Source organism: Delphinus delphis, chromosome 2 (genome assembly GCF_949987515.2).
Source record: "Delphinus delphis chromosome 2, mDelDel1.2, whole genome shotgun sequence".
In the NCBI taxonomy this organism is placed as follows: domain Eukaryota; kingdom Metazoa; phylum Chordata; class Mammalia; order Artiodactyla; family Delphinidae; genus Delphinus; species Delphinus delphis.
The window spans coordinates 34,546,172-34,570,691 of NC_082684.1; the positions used below are offsets into that span (position 1 = coordinate 34,546,172).

Genomic DNA, 24,520 nt, shown 5'->3' on the forward strand with positions numbered 1-24,520 from the left:
AAATAGTTTGGAAAATGCTGAATGAAATTGCTCAAACCGAAAATATGTAATGGGGAAACGTGAGAGTCTATAGTTGAAGAACACCAAGGAAACCGAACAGAAGGTTCAGTATAAAAGCAGCTGTGATTAGCAAACTAGTAAACTGTTACTTTAAGACTCGGTTTCAGATTATTCTATTTGAGAAAGGCTTTTGCTCATTCTTTGCTCCCATCTCCCCGTGCATACCTCTATCTTATAATTTAGCCCACTGCATCCTAATTATTGACCTGCACCCTGTCACTAGACTGTGATCTCCTTGAGGACAAGGACCGTATCTTATTCAGCTTCTAAAGTAGGCCCTAGCACACAGTTCAATTAACGGGCGGAGGATCTGTCAAAACCGTGGGCGGTGGTCCAAAACCAGGTAGCTGATACCTCTTTCCTAGCTTCCTCTAACGCGGAGGTGGAATCACGTGACCCAAACAAATATGGCGCTTGATTTGCATATTTCCTCGATTGACCAATTAGAGTAGCTGCTGTCAGTCGTCATCCTCTCCCCCCCCTCAACCTTATGAACTGGATTTGTCACCTGACTCAGCTCAAACATGGCTGCGCTGGAAGCTTTGCTGATTTGGGCGCCGGGAGCAGGTGAGTGTAAGGCGCCCCAGGGAAGGCGGGAGCGCTCTCCACGACCCCGGTAGGGAGCGTCCCTGAGCCCCAATCCCAACTGCCCTCCAGTTCTGACACAGATTCCTCTCCTGATCTTCAATCCTCTGCCTTAAAAGAGGGCTCAAACTAGGGAGGTTCCTGCTGAATTTCTCATCCGTAAAGAGGCGACCACCTGGGGATTTGGAGCCGGATTAGGCAGAAAGCTCAGGAGGAAATACGGAAGTGGAGTTTCGGGTCTGCGCCGCGGGCTAATATGACGATTAATATTCGTTAAATATTGGATGCGCCTAGAGAGATGAGATCCACCCCTTGGGGAAATGTGGAACTTCCCAAAAGAGACAGTAACCTGTCAAATCAAATTTACAACGTTAATTAGAAAAGTAAGCCCCGCCTTTCCTAGTACGGCTAGTTTGTCTAAATATAGTTCCTTCCTTTTCTTCTGACGCGGGTGTGTGTTGTTTATAGGAGGTACTCCACGAGTGAGAAAATTGACAATGTGTTTTGAGTAATTCATCTCTTTCTATCTCCCTGCACTCTGTGCTGGGAAAATGCATCATCCATTTGGAGAAGAGGAAACTGCTTCTCAGAAGCAGCTCTTTGGATTTTTCTGTGAATGCCTTCGGAGAGGAGAATGGGAGTTGGCACAGGCTTGTGTACCTCAGCTACACGAGGCCCAAGGGGATATCCCAAAGAAGGTGGAAGATATACTTCAGGCGCTGGTCATGTGTCCCAGTCAGCTGAGGTAAGGGAACTCTGTCCTGCCAGGCAGTCACAGAGCGGGAGACACAAGGGCCTATACTTGAGCTCTGGTCCATGTGCCTCACTCAATCACCTCTGAAGAGTTAACAAAGGTAGAGTGTATTTCACATGTTCTGAAAATTTACCTCTATAATACATGCCTATTTATTACTTTATCAGTTTGGCTTTGAATTATCATCTGGAGCGGTATTTAAGCCTGGAACCACCATTTCTTGTTTATTATCATTAAAGTAGATAGTGCAACTATGTTGAAAAGCATTTTCTTTACCCCCAAAAGAGCAAACCTGCTCCCTTCTTGCTTGTGAAATTGAAGATATTGTTGTAGCTTTAACAAAGGACCAGAAGTGAATACACTTAAAGCTTTTTATTTTGAAATAATTAAGCATAGACTCACAAGAAGTGCAAAAACAATACAAAGAGTACCCTTTCCCCAACTTCCTCCAATTGTGACATCTTATATAACTATAGTAAATATCAAAACCAAGAAGTTGACACCGGTACTGTTAACTAGACTACAGCCCTTATTCAGTTTTCACCATTTTTTAAATCTGAATTCATTTTTTTTTTTTGGCTGCACCTCAGGGCATGCGGGATCCTATTAGGGGCCGAACCCACGCACCCCGCTGCATTTGAAGTGCAGAGTCCCAAGCACTGGCCTGCCAGGGAAGTCCCAGTCTGCATTCACCTTTATGTGTGTAGTTCTGTGAATCTTTATCCATTCTTAGACTCATATAACTACCAGTATAATCAAGGTACAGAACTATTTCATCACCACAAAAGAATTCCCTTGCTCCCTGGGAATACGTCTTTGTACATTGATCCCCCCTTGTCCCCTGGCAACCAATGTTCTCTATCTGAATTTTGAATGAAGTTCTTCCTGGCAGTGCTATTAACAATTAGTGGTATAGGAGTTAAACGTTCAGTCTCTCCCTCACTTTTCCTTACTCCGGCATTTACTTATGAGAAAGTACTGTATTAGCACATATAGAATGGAGATTTACATGATTCTTTTCTTCCTTTGTTTTTTCCCTTAAATTTGGATTCTAGCCAATTGCTGTCTAATTTAAATTACTAACTTCAAAGAAAGGCTTATGAATTCCTATAATCCTGTTTCTGGCATGGAGTTAAAAATAAATTTTTATAAAGTTCCTTTATTCTTTGACTATTTGATTCTGTTTTCAAGATTTCAAGTTTTCTATTTCAGATAGCTTTGCTCTTATGGCTTTCTGTGTAATATTAGTTTGTTTTAAAAACTAGATAGGGAGGTGGAGGTAGAATTGTGACTTTTTTTTTTTTTTTTTAATGAAAGCTGCTAGTTCTGTTCTGGTTCTCATTTTATTGATCTGTCACATACATTCAAAAATTTCTCAGGACAGTGTCTTGCCAGTTCAGGTTTAAAACAGACTGAGTAGTGAAATCTAAATCTTGGATCACAAAAGAGAAAAAAAGGTCAGTAGAAACTCTTTGTTTAGGAATTTTTTCTTTTTACATTTCTCAGATGTGGACAGGATATCAACCCTCAAAGATTAGCCTGGGTCTGGCTTCTTGTGCTGGAAAAATGGTTGGCCCTGGAAAAGGTAAGTAGGTTTACATTTAAAATTTTCACCCGAGGCCAAGACTGAGAAGAACTTGGAAGGAGTTATGAAATTTCCCTTTTGTCTGTTACTTCCTGTATTTTGAGGTTCGTCATATTCCTTTCTCAGTATTGACAGTGAGAATGGCTTAAGTATTTACTGCTGTCTCTTTACCTAAATTCATTTATTAATTCACTAACTTACATTGGCATTAATTCACTAACCTACCATCTGAGGTGATACTATTGTGTTAAATACTGTTGTGAGTCTTGTGCCCAAACAGAACTTTGCAGAACTCAGTGAAAGTGACAAGATAGTGAATAAAGTCTAATCCTCATAATACTCAAGTAAGGGAGAATGGGCTGAACTGAAACTTAGTTGTTCATCCAAAAATCTTATTTTAACTAGTCCAGTACAGTGAAATCTTATAGATTTAAACGTCATTAATTAATAATTTAACAACTCACATGAATTGAAATAAAAGTTACCAAATATGAAAACAAAGTGTGCAAATTAATAGTGAAAGAAAACTTGTAAGGAAGGGTTTTTGGTTTTTATTTTTTTCAGAAAAATTACCATTCAAAGCACTTCTAGAAATATGTGTTAATTATCAGAAATTGATATCCATTAAAAAAATTCTCGGCAATTTTGTATTAAACCTGAGACTTTAAGATTTAAGTGAGGAACCTCTGACTCAGAAAATAAATGACTTGCCCAGGGTCACACCATAAAGTTAGTTGGCAAAATTGGAGCTGGAACCAATGTCTTCTGCCTTCGAGTCATGAGTCCTCTGCTTTTTCCACCTCAACAATATTTTTAGCCTACATAGACTTAAAATTAAGAAACCATAAATTCTTTTTTTAAATTTTTATTTATTTATTTTTGGCTGCGTTGGGTCTTTGTTGCTGTGCACAGGCTTTCTCTAGTTGCGGCGAGCGGGGGCTACTCTTTGTTGTGGTGCGTAGGCTTCTCACTGTGGTGACTTCTCTTGTTGCAGAACATGGGCTCTAGGCAAGCAGGCTTCAGTAGTTGTGGCATGTGGGCTCAATAGTTGTGGCTCGCAGGCTCTAGAGCGCAGGCTCAATAGTTGTGGCACACGGGCTTAGTTGCTTCATTGCATGTGGGATCTTCCCAGACCAGGGCTCGAATCCATGCCCCCTGCGTTGGCAGGCAGCTTCTTAACCACTGCGCCGCCAGGTAAGCCACAAGAAACCATGAATTCTATTTTGTAAATGTCTATAATTTAGCCTAATTTTCTTCTTAATTTCTCAGTCATCAGAATGAATTTTGTCTTTAGTTCTGCTTTGGCCTGACACTTACCCTTCTTCACATAGCTGTCAAAAAGCACCAGAAGTTACTAATCTAAATGTATTTATTATCCAGGCTTTTGGTAATGGTCTAGCAAAGAGAAATGACAAAAAGATCAACAGGAGAGGGAAGGAAAAGAAGCAAAACTGAAAAATAATCAACCCCAGGTTGTTTAAGAGTTGGCTGTAGTTTCAGATCTAAAAGAGACATCTTCAGCTAAAATATTCAATAGTATCTTCGAAGAGAAAAGAAAAAAAATAACAAATGTTATTGTTACTGACTAAGGAGCTTTTCAGTACAAACATGGAATTTGTCAAGCCAGGTGAACTTTTGCCTCAGCAGAGGGTATTTGTTTACTTTATGGCTGATTGGTGGTTGTTAAATTTCTGGACAGTTGGTCAACCAGATCAGGAGGTGGATTTCACTTCCCTGGTTCCTTTTCACAGACTAAGAGTTGTTTTTTCCAGAATTGAAGATCATTTGGTCCTTAAAGCTCCAGTACCTCAGTTATTTAAACAGTCGTGGGAATGTTTTAAACTTTATACAAGGACCTCAGAGAGTTTTAAAACTTAATACAAGGACTAAGACTTCAAATGTGTTCCTGAGGTAGTTCTACAAAGCCAGAACTGGACTTCATCTTTTAGGGGCTTGCTGGCTGCTCCTGCTACAGTCTCCCACCTGCTGCCAAAAGCTCCTTTTGAATTATTCGTTGAAACTGATTCCATTTTCCCTTTCCTTCATCCATTTTTGCCTTCTGCCCTTTTATCTTTTATCACGTGAACAGCATGATGTTCACAGCATGCTGCTTCTAATAAGGGAAAAATAGAAACAACTCCCATGTCCACAATTCAAGACTGATTAATCTACTTGTAAAATACCCTGGCACTATTAAAATTACGTGGTAAATGAATTTACAGTGACATGGGAGGATGTTTATATTCTACTATGTGAAGAAAAAGAAATTTAGAAAACAGTATGTTTGTTATGCATGCATATATGCATATGTAGAAAATGGTCTGAATACCCTTCGAACACAGTTGTAACTATAGTTCTCCTTCAGTGGAAAGATTTGGGGGGGGTGTTGTGTATGTGTGTTTTCATTTGCGTGTTTGTATTCTCTGCTTTTTCTGCATTGAACATGCCTTGCTTTTATAGTAAGAAAATCTGTGCTTAGAAACATTGGGCAAATTCTTGCCTGGTTTAGGAATGTTAGTTGTCTATGACCCTGCATATGCATAAAGTAATTTCACCAGTAAAAAAAAAGATACAAGCTAGTCAGTCTTCAGGATTTTAATGAAAGTCCTAAAATCTTAACCAGTTCTTTTATTAAGGGCCTGCTGTCTGGGCTTATCTATTCCTTCCTCTTAGTCCTTGATAGAATCACTAACTTTCAGCTTGCCAGAATGAATTTTCTCTACACCTTCCAATCATTAGCATTATATAAGCATTCAGATGGCATGATTTACAGGTGTCTCTAATTTAAAAGAGTGCCTGTCAGAATTAGTCCCAGACTTTCATCTCATTTGTATTTGTGTCTGGAGAAAGGGGGACTATCATTTTAGTTTTAAGGACCAGGTGAGGGGAAGTTATTGTGAAACAAGCAGGTGCAGGAAGAGTCAGAGGCTTTCTCTTCCTTTATACATTAGTCTCTGATGTCCTGTCTCATTAACAAACAATGGGGTCACTTTTTCCTTTTCATGCTTGAAATGATTAGAAAATACTTCCTAACCATTTCATCACTACTGAAGATTATTTTTAAAAACATCCTGATGCCATAGTTTTGTTTGATTTAGCGATATAATGAGATTTTAAAAACACATGAAAATACGGCACATAGTACCTGGCACATAATAAGTGTTTCATAAACATTAGATCTCTCCCCCTTTACTTTTATTTTCCAACTAAAAATGAATACCAAAAATGGGTTTAGGCCAAAAGAGGATCATGTGGGCCATTCCATCCCAGCTTACCCATAACTGGGTGTTTTGGACACTGCAAGGGAGAGTCTTGGAGGACTTCAAGTTAGAGACAAAAAATCACATGAAATAAGCAAGCCTTGGCATTTGAGGCTAAACAGTGTGGGATTTAAGTGTTAGTATTTAAGAGGAGAATGTGTTCGGTTTAGCTGTTTCCGTTTATAAAGAAAAGTGTCTGAAGACATACCCAGGAATTTAATGGTCAGAAGTACTTTATCTTAGAGAAAACAGCAGAAATAAGATGAACCAGAAAGAAGTATTTATTTATAATTGTCAGCTAAAGCACATGCTTAATATCTATGCTTCCTTCTTATGATTCTTCTAGAAGTTACTTCCAGCTGGCTTCCGGAGAAAACTTGAGTTTCTTTTATTGTCAGAAGACCTCCCAGGTGACATCCCAGAGGACATCCTCAAGGTGAGAGAGGGCCCTGGATCTGTCTGCCCAGGTTTGCAGTCACTCAACAAATTCAGCTTTCAGGGATCCAGCAGAAACAGGTCCCCAAGATGTTGGCAGTTCTCTGTTCGCAGGCAAGACCAGGCTAGGTGGAGGCCCCTTGAGGGGAATTTAGAGATAGGGGAAACTTATCTGATTGTAGAATTCTTAGAGGTAGCTTGGCCAGAAGTACTAATCATAGCTGAGGATTAATTTTTTTTTTTATTTCATGTGAAAGGAATACCTAACTTGGTTTTAAACTAGATGTTTAAATTTTTCACCAGAATGTGGCAGGGAATATAAAGGGAGAAAGGAACTAGTATGTATTTGCTGAATACCTTTTCTGTAACAGGTGCACTGAATGTGTTATAGCTAATCCTTACAACCGCCTTCTGCGAGCAGATTCAAAATCTTAACTAGATCTATACTTAAGTGCTTGAGGGATGCTCTGAGGTTCAATACTTATTTTCTTCATGACCCAGCCACCAGCTAACTGAAGATATATTCACAATAGGATTTAAGGTAGGGACTTTCACTTGTATTAGGTCAAGGACTCATGGTCCTGTGACCATCTTGGAGGTGGTTACTGAACAGGTATCCCTGAGTACCACCCACAGAAATGGTGCTGAAGTGTGGGAAATAACCTACCAAACAAATTATAGGCTACAGAGATCTTGCCTTTTAAAGGCTTGCAATCTAGCTGGGGAGGAAGGAAATACACACATGGCACAATTAGGTACTAAGCCATATGGTACTAATTTTAAGAACATTGGAAGCCCAATAAAGAGGGAGAGTTGTGTGAGTTGGAGGTACTGGGGAAGGTTTTAGGGAAGGATGAAGAATGATTTACTTTTTTAAAGGACCTACCACTAATTGTAAAACTAGTGTTACTACATTCTGTATCCAAAATCTTGGTTGGGATTTAGATCAGGGGTTAAAAACTGGTCTGTAGTGTTCTTTTAAAAGTTGCATTTAAATGCCTTGAGCTGGGCACAGTGTCTTCTTCCCATCTGTTACCTGGTCTATGAGTTTGCAGTCCCTGATTTAGATTGACAGTGCACGTTTCGGAGGCAATGGGGGTGGGGGTGACTAGCTTGAGCATGGAGGCCTTGGGCAAATCTCTCTTTGCCTCAACCCCCTGATTTGAGGACACCTTCAAAACGAGGATAATAGTAGTGTCTTCTTCCTAAGGCGGTTGTAAGTATTAATTTAATTTTTCTGTGTAAAGGACCTGGCACATAGTAACTACTACAGAAGTATCTGCTATTGCTACTGTTGTATATACACACATGCATATATATACACTGAAAAGAGGAAAACATGAAGGCGTGTAAGTGATAACATTCTGGACATAGCGCCCATCCCTCTCTTCATCCCCTATTTAGGAGCTGTACACGGTCTTAGCACAAGATGCGGCAGACTCTGTGCTTGATGGAAATCAGAGGCAAGAGAGCTGGCCCCCTTGGCTCAGCTCAGAAGCTGTCTCTCTGCTCTGGGATCTTCTGCGGGAGGCCCCTCAGCCTGCGCAGGCCCTGCTGGAGCTCCTGCTTGGGGAGGAAGATGACACGGGCCTCCAAGGCTGGTTCCTGCAGAAGGCGCTGGTGGACCTCATTCGAAAGGCACTGCGAGCTTTGCGGGGTCCTGCCACCGGGCACCCAGGGGCAGTCGATGCCATCTACGGAGCCCTGCGGACTCTGCGCTGCCCTGCAGAGCCGCTCGGGGCTGAGCTGCGTCTCCTGTGTGAGGAACTGCTGGAGGCCAGCAGGGCAGAGGGGAGTCCCCTGCGGGAGGAGCGGCTGCTCGGCTGCCTGCTGCACGAGGCCGGGCGGGGCCTGGTGTCCCTGTATGGCCACACCTATGCAGAGAAGGCCCCAGAAAAGCCACCGACAACCACACCCTCGGGAAAAGGTGTGTTCCCTGCACTGCTTCTCTCATTCCACTCTGCCCAGCCCCTCTGACTCCCTCTAGCCTGCTCCCTTCCATGTTGTTCAGGAAACCTAATGGGAGAAGCTAAGCAAAAATGGGCAAGATGTTCTGTGAAAGCGCAGCTTTCATAGCTTAAGAAAGAGTGATGGAGAAAAAAATAAAGTACTAGTCATAGCAGAAAAGAACTTTTCAGAAACTACTGAGAGAAGTAAAGAGTCTTTAAGAGAGAAGTATAGAAAACCTGGTTTAACTTTTTAAAAGAGCGAACTCTCATATCAATTGGTTTTTCAAATGGGCTTTACCTTAGGAAAGAAGAGTCCAGTTCCCCAGTAACCCCATCTGGTTTGATTTTCAGTCTCACTGGCTCATCTAGATCCTGAGCGGGCAATGCTAGCCTTGTTCTCCAATCCTGACCCAGCCCAGGCTTGGAAATTGGCCTATTTCTACTGCCTGAGCAACAGCAAGCACTTCCTCGAGCAGATCCTGGTAAGTCAAACTCAGGATCTTCACCACTCAAGTACCCAGGGACTCTCTCCAGGCTTCTTCACTCCTCCTTTCTCTCGCACTCATTTATCCAACACAAAGCAGTTTAATTAGCAGTGAGTCATCTAGTTGTGTCCATCCCACAGTTCCAGAAGGCTCTGAGAACCAGTATCATTCATAATTAGAACTGCCAGCATTTTGTGTCAGTCCTTGGGCAGGCACTGAAATGTTGGATACATGTAAGCTTTCCGGAGGGTGCGAGGAAGAAAAGACAGTGGCAGCAATATGTTGCCTAGCTGACAGGAGACTCTAATTACTCTAACCTTCTCTTTCCAGATTGCAACTGAACTTTAGTTTAATTCAACAGCTATTTTTTTAATATTTATTTATTGTATTTTTTTTTTTTTGGCTGTGTCAGGTCTTAGTTGCGGCACGTAGGATCTTTCGTTGCGACACAGGTTCTTCGTCGCAGCGCACAGGCTTCTCTCTAGCTGTGGCATGCAGGTTTTCTCTCTCTAGTTGTGGTGTGCGGGCTCCAGGGCACGTGGGCTCTGTAGTTGTGGCACGCAGGCTCTCTAGTTGAGGCACACGAGCTCATAGTTGTGGCGCATGGGCTTAGTTGCCCCACGGCATGTGGGATCTTAGTTCCCCGACCAGGGATGGAACTCACGTCCCCCGCATTGGAAGGGGGATTCTTTACCACTGGACCACCAGGAAAGTTCTTCAACAGCTATTTACTAACCTCATTCTATGTAGTATGTACTATGCTAGGATCTGGGGATACAACAGAAGTCAATCCCTGCCTTCTAGGAGCTTACAGTCTAGTGTTTTCCTAAACACTTTGTATTCAACTGGCCACTTCTGTCATTGTCAGAAACCTCCCTTCTATACTGAAAAGCTTCTTACCCTGATTAGCAGCAAGTCCCCAGAGCTGCCTCTAGCAGCCTCCTTTGGCTTCCAGGTGACAGCACTCACCCTGTTGAAGGAGGAAGACTTCCCAAGTCTTGGCTGCCTGCTAGATAGAGAATTCAGCCCTCTCAGTCGACTGCTCGTGCTCCTGGGCTGGACACACTGCCAGAGCCTAGCGTCAGCCCAGAGGCTGCTCCAGACACTCCACAGGACCCAGGTAACTCTCACTCTGAAGCCCAAGCATCTCTGGAAATGAGTGTGGTGGCACTTTGGGCTGAGGCAGAATGCAGGGTCCTGAAATCGGTCACATCTCTGACCCCAGGTGCCTGAGTCAGCATCTCTTTCTTCTCCTGTATCAACACAGGACCAAGGCTGTGATAAGCTCCTCAGGGATGCCTGTGATGGGCTGTGGGCTCACCTGGAGGTCCTGGAGTGGTGTGTGCAGCAGAGCAGGTATGGCCCTGCACAGCCAGCCCTCTTCCCACCACTGGGCACACTTGACCCATGCTCTGCACGTGTGGCCATTTCAAGACATCTTCCCTGTAAATGGTTTAAGTTGACAGTGTTGACCAGCAACAAATAATTGTTCCAACTATTAAACCAGGAAAGAAGCATAAGTAGTGATTATCTTCATCACAGCCATAAGGTCATAACTAGAGGATAATTTAAGGATGACAGTGATCACAAGAACAAAACCTCACATCTCCTGAGCACTTACTATACACCAGGCATTGCTCTAAGCCCTTTACGTGATGATTTCACTTAAGCTTGACAATAATCCTGTGAGGTAAACACCAATATTATCCTCATTTTAAAGGTGGGGCACCTGAAGCCCAGAGGTGTTAAATAACATGCCCAAAGTCACACAGCTAGTGAGTGTGGTCCACATTCTTAGCCACGTGTTATCTTGGATCACATTTTTATTCAACAACTGCCTCTTGAAATGTGTGCGCAGCCCTGTGTTTTCCTGATAACTTAGCCTTGGGTCTTCCCTGGATCTGGGTTCTTATTTTGTTCTTCACCCACCTCACCAGCACTTCTGAAGTCAAGTAGGCCACTGCGGGAAGTAGCAAGGGGCCCTGACTCAAAGAAAAGCAGAGAAGCTCGTGTCAGCTCTCAGCTAGGAAAATTACAGAAATTAGGAAGCTTAATCTGTGGGCCCTTTCTAGACCCTGCTGAGCACAGAGGCCCTTCCTAGGTCCTTACTAGACAAGTAAAGCCAGCTTGATGAATGTCCTTCCCTGGGGGTAAATAAATGCTATCCTCTATCATAGACCAACTGAAATTTAGTGTTTGGGGAAGTGAAACCTGTGGTGTTACAGGCCAGAGAGAAAGAATAAGAGGGAATGGAGACTGGTCTTTCTCAAAGCAATTATATAAACTGCCTCCCCTTCCATCCTCCCAACTTTCCCTTTCAGCAACCCCATACCAAAGAGAGATCTCTTGTGTCACTTACATGGTGGAGAAAGCCACTCAGTGCTCTACTCTCTCCATCACCTTACAAACCTTCCAGCCCTCAGGGAGGAAGATGTCCTCAAGCTCCTACAGAAGGTGCCAGCCAAGGACCCCCAGCAAGAGCATGGTGAGTTGGCGATGGAGTGACCTGGGCAAGGTTCCCTCTTAGGACAATCTTGCAGATGTTTCTTACAGCACAAGATTTATCTAGATGTGATTGCTGGGATCTATCAAGATGGGTGGTCCAGTAGGTACCCTCTAAATTAGTGCTGTTTGCCACAATCAGATGACAAGATGTAGGGACATCTTCCCCTTTCTTGATGAGGCCTAGGGTATCCTATGAGAACAATTCCATAGGAACATTTGTCCTCATGGATCCAGCTCAGGAGCCATGAGCATACCCTCATTTCACTGGAACAGAATTAGGAGCTGCCCTCTGAACTCACAGCATCGTCACTGGCAGTATTTATGCAAATTCTTGGTGAGTCTCTCCATGCTTCATAAGCTTTCTTACAGCACATTTTGTGCCTTCCTTCCCTCCCATATCTTCTTCATGGTCTATTGAACAGGTAAAGAGTCTTTCTTCTAGAAGATTCTTGTTTTGAGTTTTTTTTAGAGTTTTTCTTTTAGAAGAAAGACTTGCCTGAAACAGTACAAAGCCTTGTTATTTTTGGGTTTTTTTGCGGTACGCGGGCCTCTCACTGTTGTGGCCTCTCCCGTTGCGGAGCACAGGCTCCGGACGCGCAGGCTCAGCGGCCATATGGCTCACGGGCCCAGCCGCTCCGCGGCATGTGGGATCTTCCCAGACTGGGGCATGAACCCGTGTCCCCTGCATCAGCAGGCATACTCTCAACCACTGCGCCACCAGGGAAGCCCACAAAGCCTTGTTTTAACCTTAGATCTTTGCTTAAAATTCAAGTCCCCATTAAACAAGCACTCTTTTTTGCTCTCAAAAATCATATGATGGTGTGGTCACAACCTACTACACAGGCCGGGGACCTTACTTTTGAGAGAAACAAACATTCTCATATGGCAGTAGATGTCTCTCAGCCTAGATATTGCTTTGATTTACTTTTTTAAAGGACCTACCACTAATTGTAAAACTAGTGTTACTACATTGTATATTTTTTTGGAAAGGTAGACAACTTGTTTAGCAGATTTCCTAAAGGAACTGGAACTCTCTGTTTTCTACATACGAGTACAAAAGGCTTCCGAAGAAGTGTTTGAAATCTATCCCTGGTGACCCACCAGAACACACTTAGAACTTGAACTTGGAAAAGGCAAAAGAGGAGTGATAATAGGGCTTGGACTAGGGTGAGGCAAGAGAGGCATCTGGGGCAAAAATGTAAGGAGCCACTCCCTGTCAGCGAGCTTGCAAGTCCTGGCTCTGGGCAATAATGCCATGAAGAGGTCAAGACCATAGAACAATATTGACTTTGTTCTGCTTATTACCCTGACCTTGGCAAGGCCAAGCTTCTAAGAAGTAATCACTAGGAAACCTATACCTAAAGGGGCTTGTTGCAGCATTGTAGTAGCAAAACATCCCTAACTATTCCAATGTCCTGCCCTTGAGGAATATGCCTAGACAGGGGTTCATTCAGTAGAGCTATATGCATCCAGCAGAGATTTAGTTTGTAAAGAAACATAATCAAATGCTTATGCTCTAAAGGATTTTTAAGAAGTAGGAAAATTAAATAGTATATAAAATGTTACACTCAAACACATACACATGTACACAAAACTATTAAAGGGGTTAAACCAGAATGTAGCAGTGGTTGTGTTTAGCTGGTAGGCTTATGGGTGGTATTTTTTTCTTCTTTTTGCTTTATTACATTTAATGTTTTTTCTTTGAACAGGTTATACTTTTGCTATGATAAGAATTAGGGGTAGATTAAGATGTTTAGAGATTCTGTAAAGATGGTAACCTTCCTCTCTCCTAAGTTCAAAACAAATTTTTAATGAAAAATTATAAATTATTAAACAAGTGTACGAAATCTCAACAGAGTTTATGTTTTTTCTCATGATGTCTGCTTCAGGGCTTTCCTAAAAATATCAAGTATTTTTTTCTTTTTAAACCCCGTGTTACCTTTGCTCTCTTATTTCTCAATCTAAACACATTTTAAGCCTGCCTCTTGGGTAATGTGGCATTCGAAAGGTAGACCAAACATGTACTTCAAGTTTTTTTTTTTAAAAAAAGGAAAAGCAAGTATTTTAAGAAATGTAAGGGAAAGATTTGTTAAATAGCTATGAGGCCTAGGTTGAACAGACATGTAGAGGGGAGATTGGTGGGGAAAAGGCAACCGAGAGACTGAAAGTTGTTGAATAGAAAAAAAGGCCTGGAAGGGACACACATCACACTGCCAGAAAGGAGAGAGGGTGAGAACACCTAGGGGACTAGCAGTGTGGCATCTCTTTGCTTCAGCCATACATGCAGCCCCTGCCTGAAAGAAGCATCTCTGGGACTTCCCTGGTGGTGCAGTGGTTAAGAATCTGCCTGCCAATGCAGGGGACACGGGTTCGAGCCCTGGTCCGGGAAGATCCCACATGCCGCGGAGCAACTAAGCCCGTGCACCACAACTACTGAGCCTGCACTCTAAAGCCCGCGAGCCACAACTACTGAGCCTGCGCGCCTAGAGCCCATGCTCCACAACAAGAGAATCCACCGCAATGAGAAGCCCGTGCATTGCGACAAGGAGTGGCCCCCACTCACAGCAACTAGAGAAAGCCTGCGCACAGCAACAAAGACCCAATGCAGCCAAAAATAAAATAAATTTAAAAAAAAAAAAAGAAGCATCTCTGAAGTTCTGCCTGTTTCTCTCTATAATTCAGATCCAACTGACGCCACGGTCCCTGCGCACCTGAGCCGGTGTCAGAACCTGACACTCTACCGGAGCTTCTGTGCCATGAAGTATGCCATCTATGCCCTCTGTGTGAACTCACACCGGCACTCCCAGTGCCAGGAATGCAAAGACGGTCCCTCTGAGGACCTGGCCGTGGCTGCAGAACCAGTGAACGATTCTCTCTCCTCCCCAGGTGCAGCGCCGCCCCCCACCCCTTCCCTGGCGGGAGCTGGGAAAAACCTGTCCCAGCAGGTTCTTTGCGTGGGAACCCTTTGCCACCAGGGCTGGGAGGTGACCTTGGTTTTATTATGCCCACGAATAATTTTTCAGCCTCTGTGAATCAAGGGGACATGGAGAAAGCAAGTGATCTGCATAAGTTCTAACACAGCCTGAGCACCTAGTACAGTGTTTTCCAAATGCTTCTTTTTTTTACTCCAGTCCACAGTAGATAGCATTTCACATCACTCCAGTTTGCACCTAGGTATATAATTTGTGCTTTCATGTGTATGTGTATATGTGTGTATGTGATGCGTAAACTGAAATAAGTTTTAAGAAACATTACTTACCCTTCCAAACAGAGCACACTCCTGATTATTTTTCTGCTTTATTTCGTTTTTTCAAATGCAGCCGTCCAAGTCAGTGTCAGAGGTCACAGCCTACAGTTTGAAAGAACCTTCTGTCCTATTAGCTCTCATTTTTCTTAAAAACTTATAACTCCTTACCTTGCTTTCTGTGACTGGTGGTCAAGTATCTCTCCCTTGCAGCTTTGGAATAGACCTTCATCTCTGAGCATGGTCATTTTAAGAGATCTGGGTAGGCTGTGATCACCTGTAGTAAAACAATGAGTGCAAACAGGAATTGAGGAATAAGGAGTCTCCAGGCTGCCTTCCTTCTAGGAACTGAAATATGGAGTGCTTCTCAGAGATAAGGAGTAATGTAATTTTAAAAAGCAGAAACAAAATAATGAGTGTTCACTGAACTGTACTTTTAGTTAAGGGAGCAAAATCTTTCTACAAATCATGAAAAGACATGGCTCAATAGCCTCTCAGTCTTCTGACTGTAACCACGGTTCCCTGAGTCACTACAAAGAAAGAAATGAGTTAAACTTGGGAGAATGTTTCAGTCTGGCAAATACTGTTTCTAATGTTTGCATTTTCTCTCTTCTCTTTCTCTGGCCTCTTCTTTTATACATGCTTCTTCAGGTGCTTCAGATCTCTTTTCAACATACCTGGCCAGGTGTCAACAGTATCTTTGCAGTATTCCTGACTCTCTGTGCCTGGAACTTCTAGAAAACATCTTCTCATTGCTCCTTATCACCTCTGCTGATCTTCACCCAGAGCCTCACCTGCCCGAGGACTACGCTAAGGATGATGACGCTGAGGGGAAGGGCCCGTTGGGTTTGAGGTCCCCGTCAGAGAGCCCTCAGCACATAGCACAGCCTGAGAGGAGGTCAGAACAGGGTTCCCTGGGGGCCTCCAGGAGCCTGGCCTCCACAGTTCCAAGCTCTCTGAAGGCACAGCCAAAAGACAGTTGCCCAGAGCCTCACAGGCACAGCTTTTTGGACCTAAAGCACTTTACTAGCGGTATCAGTGGGTTCCTGGCTGATGAATATGTAATAGGGGCCTTCCTCAGGCTGCTGCAGGAGCAGCTGGATGAGCTAAGCAGCCGCAGCTCCCCCGAGAAGCCAAAGCTGCTTGAAGGCCAGAGTGGCCTGGGCAGCAGCAGCAGAGACGGACTGCAGAGCCGCCTGCACCAGTTCTCCAAGGTTCTCTCTGAGGCCCAGTGGAGGTACAAGGTGGTGACCAGCAACCAGGGCTCAGGTGAGAGGAGATAACAGAAAGGGAGGAGGGAGAAAAGTCTCGGGAATGTGGGACAGCTAGGAGTGCATGGAGGCACACTAGTTCAGGGCATATCACCATGGCCACTTGTGTCAGAACTCTGGGGTACCGCTCAGTGTCGCACGGGCCAGTCCAGATCTTCCCCTACCTGTTACCCCAGGAGGTGGGTCAAATCAAAACTGATCACTTTCAGAAGGGGGAGGGGCAACATAGGAGTAGGGGAGTAAGAGGTACAAACTATTAGATATAAAATAAGCTACAAGGATATATTGTACAACGCAGGGAGTACAGCCAATATTTTATGACTATAAATGGAGTATAGCCTTTAAGAATTGTGAATCGCGATATTGTACACCTGTAACATATAATATTGTACAGCAACAATACTTTAATTGAAAAAAAAATTGATCACCCTCCCGTATGACCCACTGGGTTTGCTGTTTCAGAGGAGCAACCCTCCCGAAGATACCGGCCCATCGCCACATGGCACCCCAGTCTCCGCCGGGGTCGTCGGACAAGAAGGAGCCGGGCAGGTAATCTGAAGAACTCTCTCCATGCCTCCTTCCCACAAGCGGCAAATGGTATAGTGCCACTTGTCTAATATTCTTCAAGATAAAGCAGTTCATAAAGTACCTTAACACTAATGATAAAGATAAGATCTTAAAGTATCTTAAAGCAATTCTTTAAGATGAGGTACAAACAAAAGTGATCTAAGATTATCCTAATCCCACTCGCCCAAAGTAACCCTTGCTAATAGTTTTCTTCCAAAAATTCTCCATGAAATACAAGCATGTGTATCATTTTAGATATACAGATGCATCATACTACATAGAGAGAACTGCAACTTTCTTTTTTCATTTATATCCTCTTACATATGCAAACATATCATACTCTATATTGAGAACTCACTTCTCTTCACTTATTTTAAAGGCTGCTTAGTAGTCCATTGTCATATGTACCCTTTTGTGGGCATTTAAATTGTTTCCAGTTTTTTACTATTATAAATAATGCTACAGTAAACGACCTTGTACGTATGTCTGTGCATACTTGTGTGAGTATATCTATAGGATAAGTCCCTAGCAGTATAATATAGAAGGTCAAAGTATATTTGGGTATAAATACAGATATAACAAATTGCCCCCCAAAAAAGGTGGACCAAATTTACATTCCCACCACCTGTATGTAAGTGCCTATTTGCATATACATTCAACAAAAATGAGTAGTATCAGGTTTCTTTTTAGTCTTTGCCAATATGATTAATATAGTAATGGTGTGTCATTGTTTTAATACTAATTTTTAGTTTGAGATTGAATGTCTTTTATTGGCCATTTATATTTTTCAGTCTAAGGTACATATTTTCTGTTGGGTTTGTCTTTCTTGTTGAATTGTAAGAAGTTCTTTATACCTTAAGAAAAATATTCTGTCATTTTGTGCTACAAGTTTTGCTCCATTTTGTATTTTGACTTGATTATGAGTTTTTCTAAAGGAGTTTAACACAGACGCATTATACAGAAGTATTAAATTTTTAGATAATCAAATTTCCATTATGGTTTTTGGTAGTTTTAAAATAATTAACAGGGAGTTCATAAAGAGTTTCCTGTGTGCTAAAAAAAATACTAGGTATCTTGAGGGAGGTGAATGAGGCATAAACCAGGACTTTGCCTTCAAGGAATTTATAATTTACCTGCATAGACAGTATACATGAAAAACTTAAACTGCCCGGAGGCACGGCCTGAAAACAGAAGAGATCTCATGGACGGGGAGGTCAGCGTAGTCTACAAAGGCAGAGAAACAGGTTTTCTGAAAGAGTTGACTTTTGAATCAAGCTCAGAAGAATGAGTAGGCTTTAGCTAAGTGGCAACAAGAGACATGAACATGCTGGCTGGGGTGGAGACTACCATGAGAGAAACATGGAAAACGTAAAGGCTGAGCCCCTTAAGTTGCTCAGTTAATTGGTTTGAGTCAGTTTGCATCCACCTGACCCATCCCACCCAGAATGCACAATCCATCTTCTCTTTTCCTACAGCTGTAGGAAAGCAGGTGTTGAGAAGAAGATGCTTTTTCTCCAGGACTTTCAATATCATGGTCTTTTTTTTTTTAATAAATTTATTTATTTATTTGGCTGTGTTGGGTCTTTGTTGCTGCACGTGGGCTTTCTCTAGTTGCAGCGAGCAGGAGCTACTCTTCGTTGCAGTGTGCGAGCTTCTCTAGTTGTGACTCAGTAGTTGTGGCTCACGGGCTCTACAGCGCAGGCTCAGTAGTTGTGGCGCACGGGCTTAGTTGCTCCGCGGCATGTGGGATCTTCCCAGACCAGGGATCGAACCCGTGTCCCCTGCATTGGCAGGCGGATTCTTAACCACTGTGCCACCAGGGAAGTCCCAATATCATGGTCTTTGATCAGCCTGGCCTTATACTTTGGTTCCCTACTTTTTTAACTATGAGGACAACTTTTTCTATGTCAGAAAATTTTGTGACCCTCTTTGGCACCATACTGGTTCCATGTCATAATAGTTGTGCTTTAATTTTTTTTTCAGACTATTGACAGTGCTTAGTGAGCAATGGGGGTCGCTGACCCCTAGAAGTAACTTGAAAGCTCCTGGGGCTCTGAGACCCAGAGACTGGAAACCACTGATATAAGCTACTATCCAAATGAGCACTGGGACCATATTAAGCCCACCCCTGTACCTTTGGTCTGTAAGAATTTGCATTTTACTGTAGAAGGAACCACTGGTATAGTAGCTACCCATTATCTTCTCACTCTACCCAGATCTCAGCTTTTAAGCCAACTTCTCACTTTCTACACTGTAAGGCACTGATGGTTGATTTTCTCTCTTTCCTCCTAATACCTCTAGATGGCCGGGACAGAGGTTCCAACCCATCCCTGGAAAGTACAAGTAGTGAGCTGAGCACAAGTACTTCAGGTATGGGGGGTCCCAACCAGTTGCCAACTTCCAGCAGCTTTGCCCTCATAAAGAGATGCCATACACCATGGTGTGAAAACCTGGACCGAGCAGTTCATGCTTGTGTTCAGTGGGGAAAGGGCTATTTCACTATCAGCTGAGTTACCCATCAGTAGAGAGAAACAGAGGTAAATACCCAAGGAAGGTTGTTGGTACATAAGTCTTATATTCAAAGATGATAACATATTAACAGATACACACTACCATATATAAAATAGACAAACAACAAGGATTTACTGTATAGCACAGGGAACTATATTCAGTTTCTTATAATAACCAATAATGGAAAAGAATTTTAAAAAAAGAATGTATATAATGTGTATATATATATATATATATAACTAATCACTTTGCTGTACACCTGAAACTAACACAATATTGTAAGTCAACTATACTTCAATTTAAAAAAAAAGAAAAAGATGATAGCATAGGTATGCACTTCATTTGAGGAAAATTCAAGGTCCGTTTACAGACCTTTTAGAGAAGGACTTTGAGAAGATAGGAGTTTGGCAGCAGGTGACAGAATAGTTTTTCCTCAATTTCTATCCCTTCCTTGGACCCCCACGTTCTTGTGTCCTGACAGAGGGAAGTCTGAGCACTGCATCTGGGAAGAATGAGCTGGATGGCCGGTTGCAGCCTCAACCTCAAAGTTCACTCATCCGCATGATGTTCTCCCCACCTGAGTCACTGCTGGCATCCTGCATCCTCCGGGGGAACTTCGCAGAAGCCCATCAGGTGAGGCGGGTACTTGTGCAGCAGGTGTTAGGAGCCTAGGCTCTACTTTGTCACAGTTAAGAACGCTAAGGTAGCCCTTTGCTGTCTGGGACCCACGGGGCATCAGGTAAATGCTTGTGCAAGCAGAGCCAGTCGGGCGCACCTGAGGGGCCACGTGTAGCAGAAGCAGGAGGGAGTTTCCATGTATGGAGCCTGATCTTGAGCACTGTGGATTTCAAGATCCAGAAGGAGGAGATTTAAGCCGTTGAATCATCTGTTTGTATAAACAGTTTTTTTTAACAGTTTTTTAACAAGAAAAAACTGTTTTAAAACAGTTTTTTAACAAGATAAAAGAAAACATTCGGCCACAGTCAAAACGTTGAAATATTTTTGTTTCTTGTAGTCCTTTTCTGAACACATATGTGGTTTTACATAGTTAGAAATCACTATGCAAACAATTTTTAATAATAAATAGAATGCCAGTTTAACATACAGGAAGTGTAGGGAGCTAGCAAATTAGAATGTTGTGTAGGGAAAAGTGCAGGGAGTCGAAACCAGAAAGACTCTACTCCCTCTGAGCTTTGACGTCCTCATCTGAAACTTGGAGTTAAATATAATACCTGCTTGTGCTACCTCTTGGAATGTTAAGCGGATTATGTGCAAGCTGTGAGAAATACAAGAATCCTCTGCTATTGCTTAAATTTAAAAGCATAAAAGCCCACTCTTCTAGTTTTTAAAACTCTCTTGATATATTTATGACGCTTGCACTGGTCCCTTAATACATAGGTCAGAATTTTTCTTTCATGTGAGTTTACTTGTTGAGGAGTAAATCATCGAAACATCTAGGTGATTGGATAATTTTTACTTAACTTCCTCTGACACATTTTAAATCCTGTACTTTAATGATAATGATAATTCTATCCCTCTGGGAAGGATAGGACCCTCGCCAGCCTTTCTGACACCCAAACCAAGAGGAAGTCAGTTGTAAGCCCCCTGATGCTTTACCGCTAAATGTCCTCACTTCCTCTTCCTTTCCTGGGGCTTTGATCTTTTCTTTCTTTCATTTTTCTTTTTTAATAAACGGTTTTATTTTTAAACCTGGTTACAGAGCAAGTTGTGCATATTTATAAGAAAATACCAAAAAGTATTAACCAGAAAATAAAATTATTATTATTTTTTTTGTGTGTGTGGTACACGGGCCTCTCACTGTTGCGGCCTCTCCCGTTGCGGAGCACAGGCTCCGGACGCGCAGGCTCAGCGGCCATGGCTCACGGGCCCAGCCGCTCTGCGGCATGTGGGATCTTCCCAGACCGGGGCACGAACCCGTGTCCCCTGCATTGGCAGGCGGACTCTCAACCACTGCGCCACCAGGGAAGCCCTAAAATTACTTTTAACCTATTGTCCAGAACAACCAATACTAAAGATAAAAGCATATTTTTGCCAATGTTTTTCCAAGATGTATGTGACTTTTATATAGAGCCAAGATCATTTTGAATCTAAAACTTAGTGCCTTTTTTACATTATAATATAAGCATTTGCCTAGTAACTGATTTTAGTGACCTTATGATAGTCTGCTCTAGTAGCTGCATTTGACCATTCCCTGTTAACTCACATTTATTTTCAACCTGGTAATAGTTGTAGTGAATAGTGTCAAGATTATCACCTTTATACATTGACTTTTGAATTATTTCCTTAAGAAAGTTTTTCATAAAAACGACTGAGTCAAAGAATATAAACATTTTTAAAGCTCTGTAGACTGCCAAATTGCTCTTCAAAAAGGTTGTGACAGTTCATTCCGCCACCACCCCCTGAGGGTTTATTTTTACACTTTGTCATTATGGTAGATGCAAGGTAGTATTAATGTTAAATTCCCTGAATTACTGGGAAGGGAAAACATTTTTTACCTGTGTATTAGTCCTGTGTATTTTCTCTTTGAAATTGTCCACATCTTTTGCCTATTTTCCGCTGGGGCTTTAGTGGCCCCTCTTGCTGACTTTTACGAGTTATTTCTACATTTGACCTACTCTTTGAGTGTCCAGTGTTCTTCCAGCCCCACAAAGCAGATGTCTTAGGGCCAGAGTCTGATGACTAGCAAGATCTCAGATCTGTAGACACTCTCCACCTCAGTGGGCCTGCCGCAAGCCACACTCCTTCCTCTCCTGTGGCAGGTGGTGTTCACATTCAACCTGAAGTCCTCGCCCAGCTCCGGGGAGCTGCTGTTCATGGAGCGCTACCAGGAGGTCATCCAGGAGCTGGCCCGAGTAGAGCACAAGATCGAAAACCAGAACTCGGACGGGGGTAGTGGCACCATCCGAAGAACAGGCAGCGGCCGCTCAACTCTGCAGGCCATTGGCAGCGCTGCAGCCGCAGGTCCGGCTTCCCTGTTGCCAGGTGGTGAGGGAGCTGCGGGAGGAGGGTATGGGGGAAAAACCACCCAAATCAGAGGCTCATCATGAAGGTGAGCAGAAACTTAGAGAAGGACGGTTGCCTTGAAGAACAGCAGTCCTGACACCTCCAGAGTCATTTTCTAGCTGTGCCTAACCTCGCCGACCACGGTGGTCACTTACCTGCCCCACGAGCTCCTCCATTAAGCTTGTCCCACGTAACTTACACTGAAGAGTGTGAATGCAGTTTCCACCATGTGTTTTGATGGCCATTAATCATGGGATTTGGGGAATTGCTTATTTTCTTCCCATGTAATCATTCAGGGATAAAGCATATTATCCTACTTTTCTAGCAAGTGAACAAGTTGTATCTAACACCTGTGGCCTGGGATTCACAGATGTCTATTCCCACCCTTGGCTGCACTGCAGAAAGGGCTCATCGTTTCATTATTTCTTGAAAGTGGAATCTTGTCCCATATTTTTACATCTCTTGCTGGTCTAGGCTCTATATATCAAGTTACCATCACTTGTTGCTCCTTCTATAAGCTCCCAGAGATTTTCTTTACATCCTTTTTGTTTTTAATATAAATGAGCTCTTCCAACAAGTACTATTTTCTACCTTGCTTTTTTAGTGATGTATCTTAGAGATCTTTTCTGATGAGCACACACAGATCTACCTCCTTTCATCCTACTTTTAAATCCCATTTGGATCTAAACTCCACCTTTTTGAGTTTCTCTTGGTCTTTCTTTCCATGCCATTGTTTTGATGCCGTAAGAGTGGGCTGTAATGGTGGTCTTGATATGCATAGATGGTATACTGTGCAGAAGGACCTCAGACATTTTTTAAATAACTACTTTTCAAAATAAAAGTGCTAGTGAGAGTCATTTTAACCTCTCGCCTTGTATCCCACTGCTGGGTGTCCAGGAATGGTATTTTACTCCATCTCTGATGTGACCGACAAGCTGCTCAGCACCTCGGGAGACCCCATCCCCACACTCCAGGAGGACTTCTGGATAAGCAGTAGCCCAGTGGAGCCCACTGCCCCCCTGAGAGAGGTTCTGGAAGACCTCAGCCCCCCCGCCATGGCTGCATTTGACCTGGCTTGCTCTCAGTGCCAGCTCTGGAAAACCGGCAAGCAGCTCTTGGAAACTGCTGAACGGCGCCTGAACAGCAGCCTTGAGAGTCGGGGTGAGTGTGCTGCTTTTGCTTGATCCCTTCATTCTCAAATGAGGAGATGGGGTTCTGAGATGCTTAATAATCGTGCAAGAAGAAAGTTATCGGGGAAGGAGGGACGGGGAGAAAGGATTATTAGTTCATTTCCTCATGTCCGGTCTGGCAACTTAAATATAGTTTACTGAGAGTCTCGCCTTCTTAACAGATATAACAAATTCCAGTCATTTGGGGAAATTCTCTTCTGGTTTATAGATAAATTCAAGGAAGAAATATACATTCAAAAATGGTACCAATGGAATTTGTGCCCTTAAACTGCATACCTCCTCCAGAGTGAATCCCACTTAACCTAAAACCTGAGTCTCAAGCTTGTAAACCAGGTATAAGGGAAAATTTAGTGGATCACAGTTGGAGGGAGGATTGTACCTTGAGGTTAATAATATCCCAGAATGTGTACATGGAATTCTTGGAGGAATGAAGGTAGAGGAATGTGAAGAAAGAATTAGGCAAAGTTCCACTCCCCACCCATCCTCGATACACACACCCAGCATTGGAAGGACTGACCAGGGAGAGAGAAAGAAACATGTTCTCTCTGAGTAATATGGAGGGAGGAATGGTGAATAGATATGATATGAATAGCCTCCCTTAGGTTCAGTGATTTGATGGGTGAACTCACAGAACTCAGCATATAGTCATACTCATGGCTACGAATTATTTCATCAAAAGGACACAAAGCAAAATTAGCAAAGGGGAAAGGTTCATGGGGTAAAGTCTGGAGGAAATCAGACACAAGCTTCCAAGAGTCCTCTCCCACTGGAGTCACACGGGATGTGCTTAACTCCTCCAGCAATGAGTTGTGACAACAAACAAGTGTGAAGTGTTGTCTGCTGGAAGCTCATTAGTGAGCCAGTGCCCAAGGTTTTTATTGGGAGCTGGTGACAGAGGGACCCTCTGCCCAGCATGTACCAAAATTCCAGGCTCTCAGCAGGAAGGCAGGTGTTCAGCATAAACCACATTGTACAAACAGTTTAGGCACAATCAGTCGCTCTCATCATTTAGAGAAAGTTTTATATCAGTGTAGGAAACCGTTTACTAGTCAAGTTCACAGACACCAACCAGGGACCAACCTTGCAAGCAGCCCT

At 43.0% G+C, this 24,520-nt stretch overlaps 1 protein-coding gene across 4 annotated transcripts in view; it reads left to right on the forward strand.

The window, feature by feature from the left end:
* Positions 1–555: 555 nt before the first annotated feature.
* Positions 556–24,520, forward strand: part of ZFYVE26 (zinc finger FYVE-type containing 26) — a 62,193-nt gene continuing 38,228 nt past the window's right edge. For 2 of the 4 annotated variants that reach the window (XM_060004354.1, XM_060004355.2), the window contains exons 1-16: positions 556–627; positions 1,114–1,390; positions 2,906–2,984; positions 6,591–6,680; positions 8,084–8,606; positions 8,980–9,110; positions 10,069–10,233; positions 10,381–10,469; positions 11,435–11,598; positions 14,301–14,504; positions 15,514–16,131; positions 16,596–16,682; positions 19,002–19,070; positions 19,693–19,844; positions 21,992–22,193; positions 23,133–23,396. In XM_060004354.1, the coding sequence (XP_059860337.1) occupies positions 1,197–1,390; positions 2,906–2,984; positions 6,591–6,680; positions 8,084–8,606; positions 8,980–9,110; positions 10,069–10,233; positions 10,381–10,469; positions 11,435–11,598; positions 14,301–14,504; positions 15,514–16,131; positions 16,596–16,682; positions 19,002–19,070; positions 19,693–19,844; positions 21,992–22,193; positions 23,133–23,396 (3,031 nt within the window). In that variant the 5' untranslated portion in view covers positions 556–627; positions 1,114–1,196. The other 2 variants (XM_060004353.1, XM_060004356.1) reach the window with 2 other exon arrangements.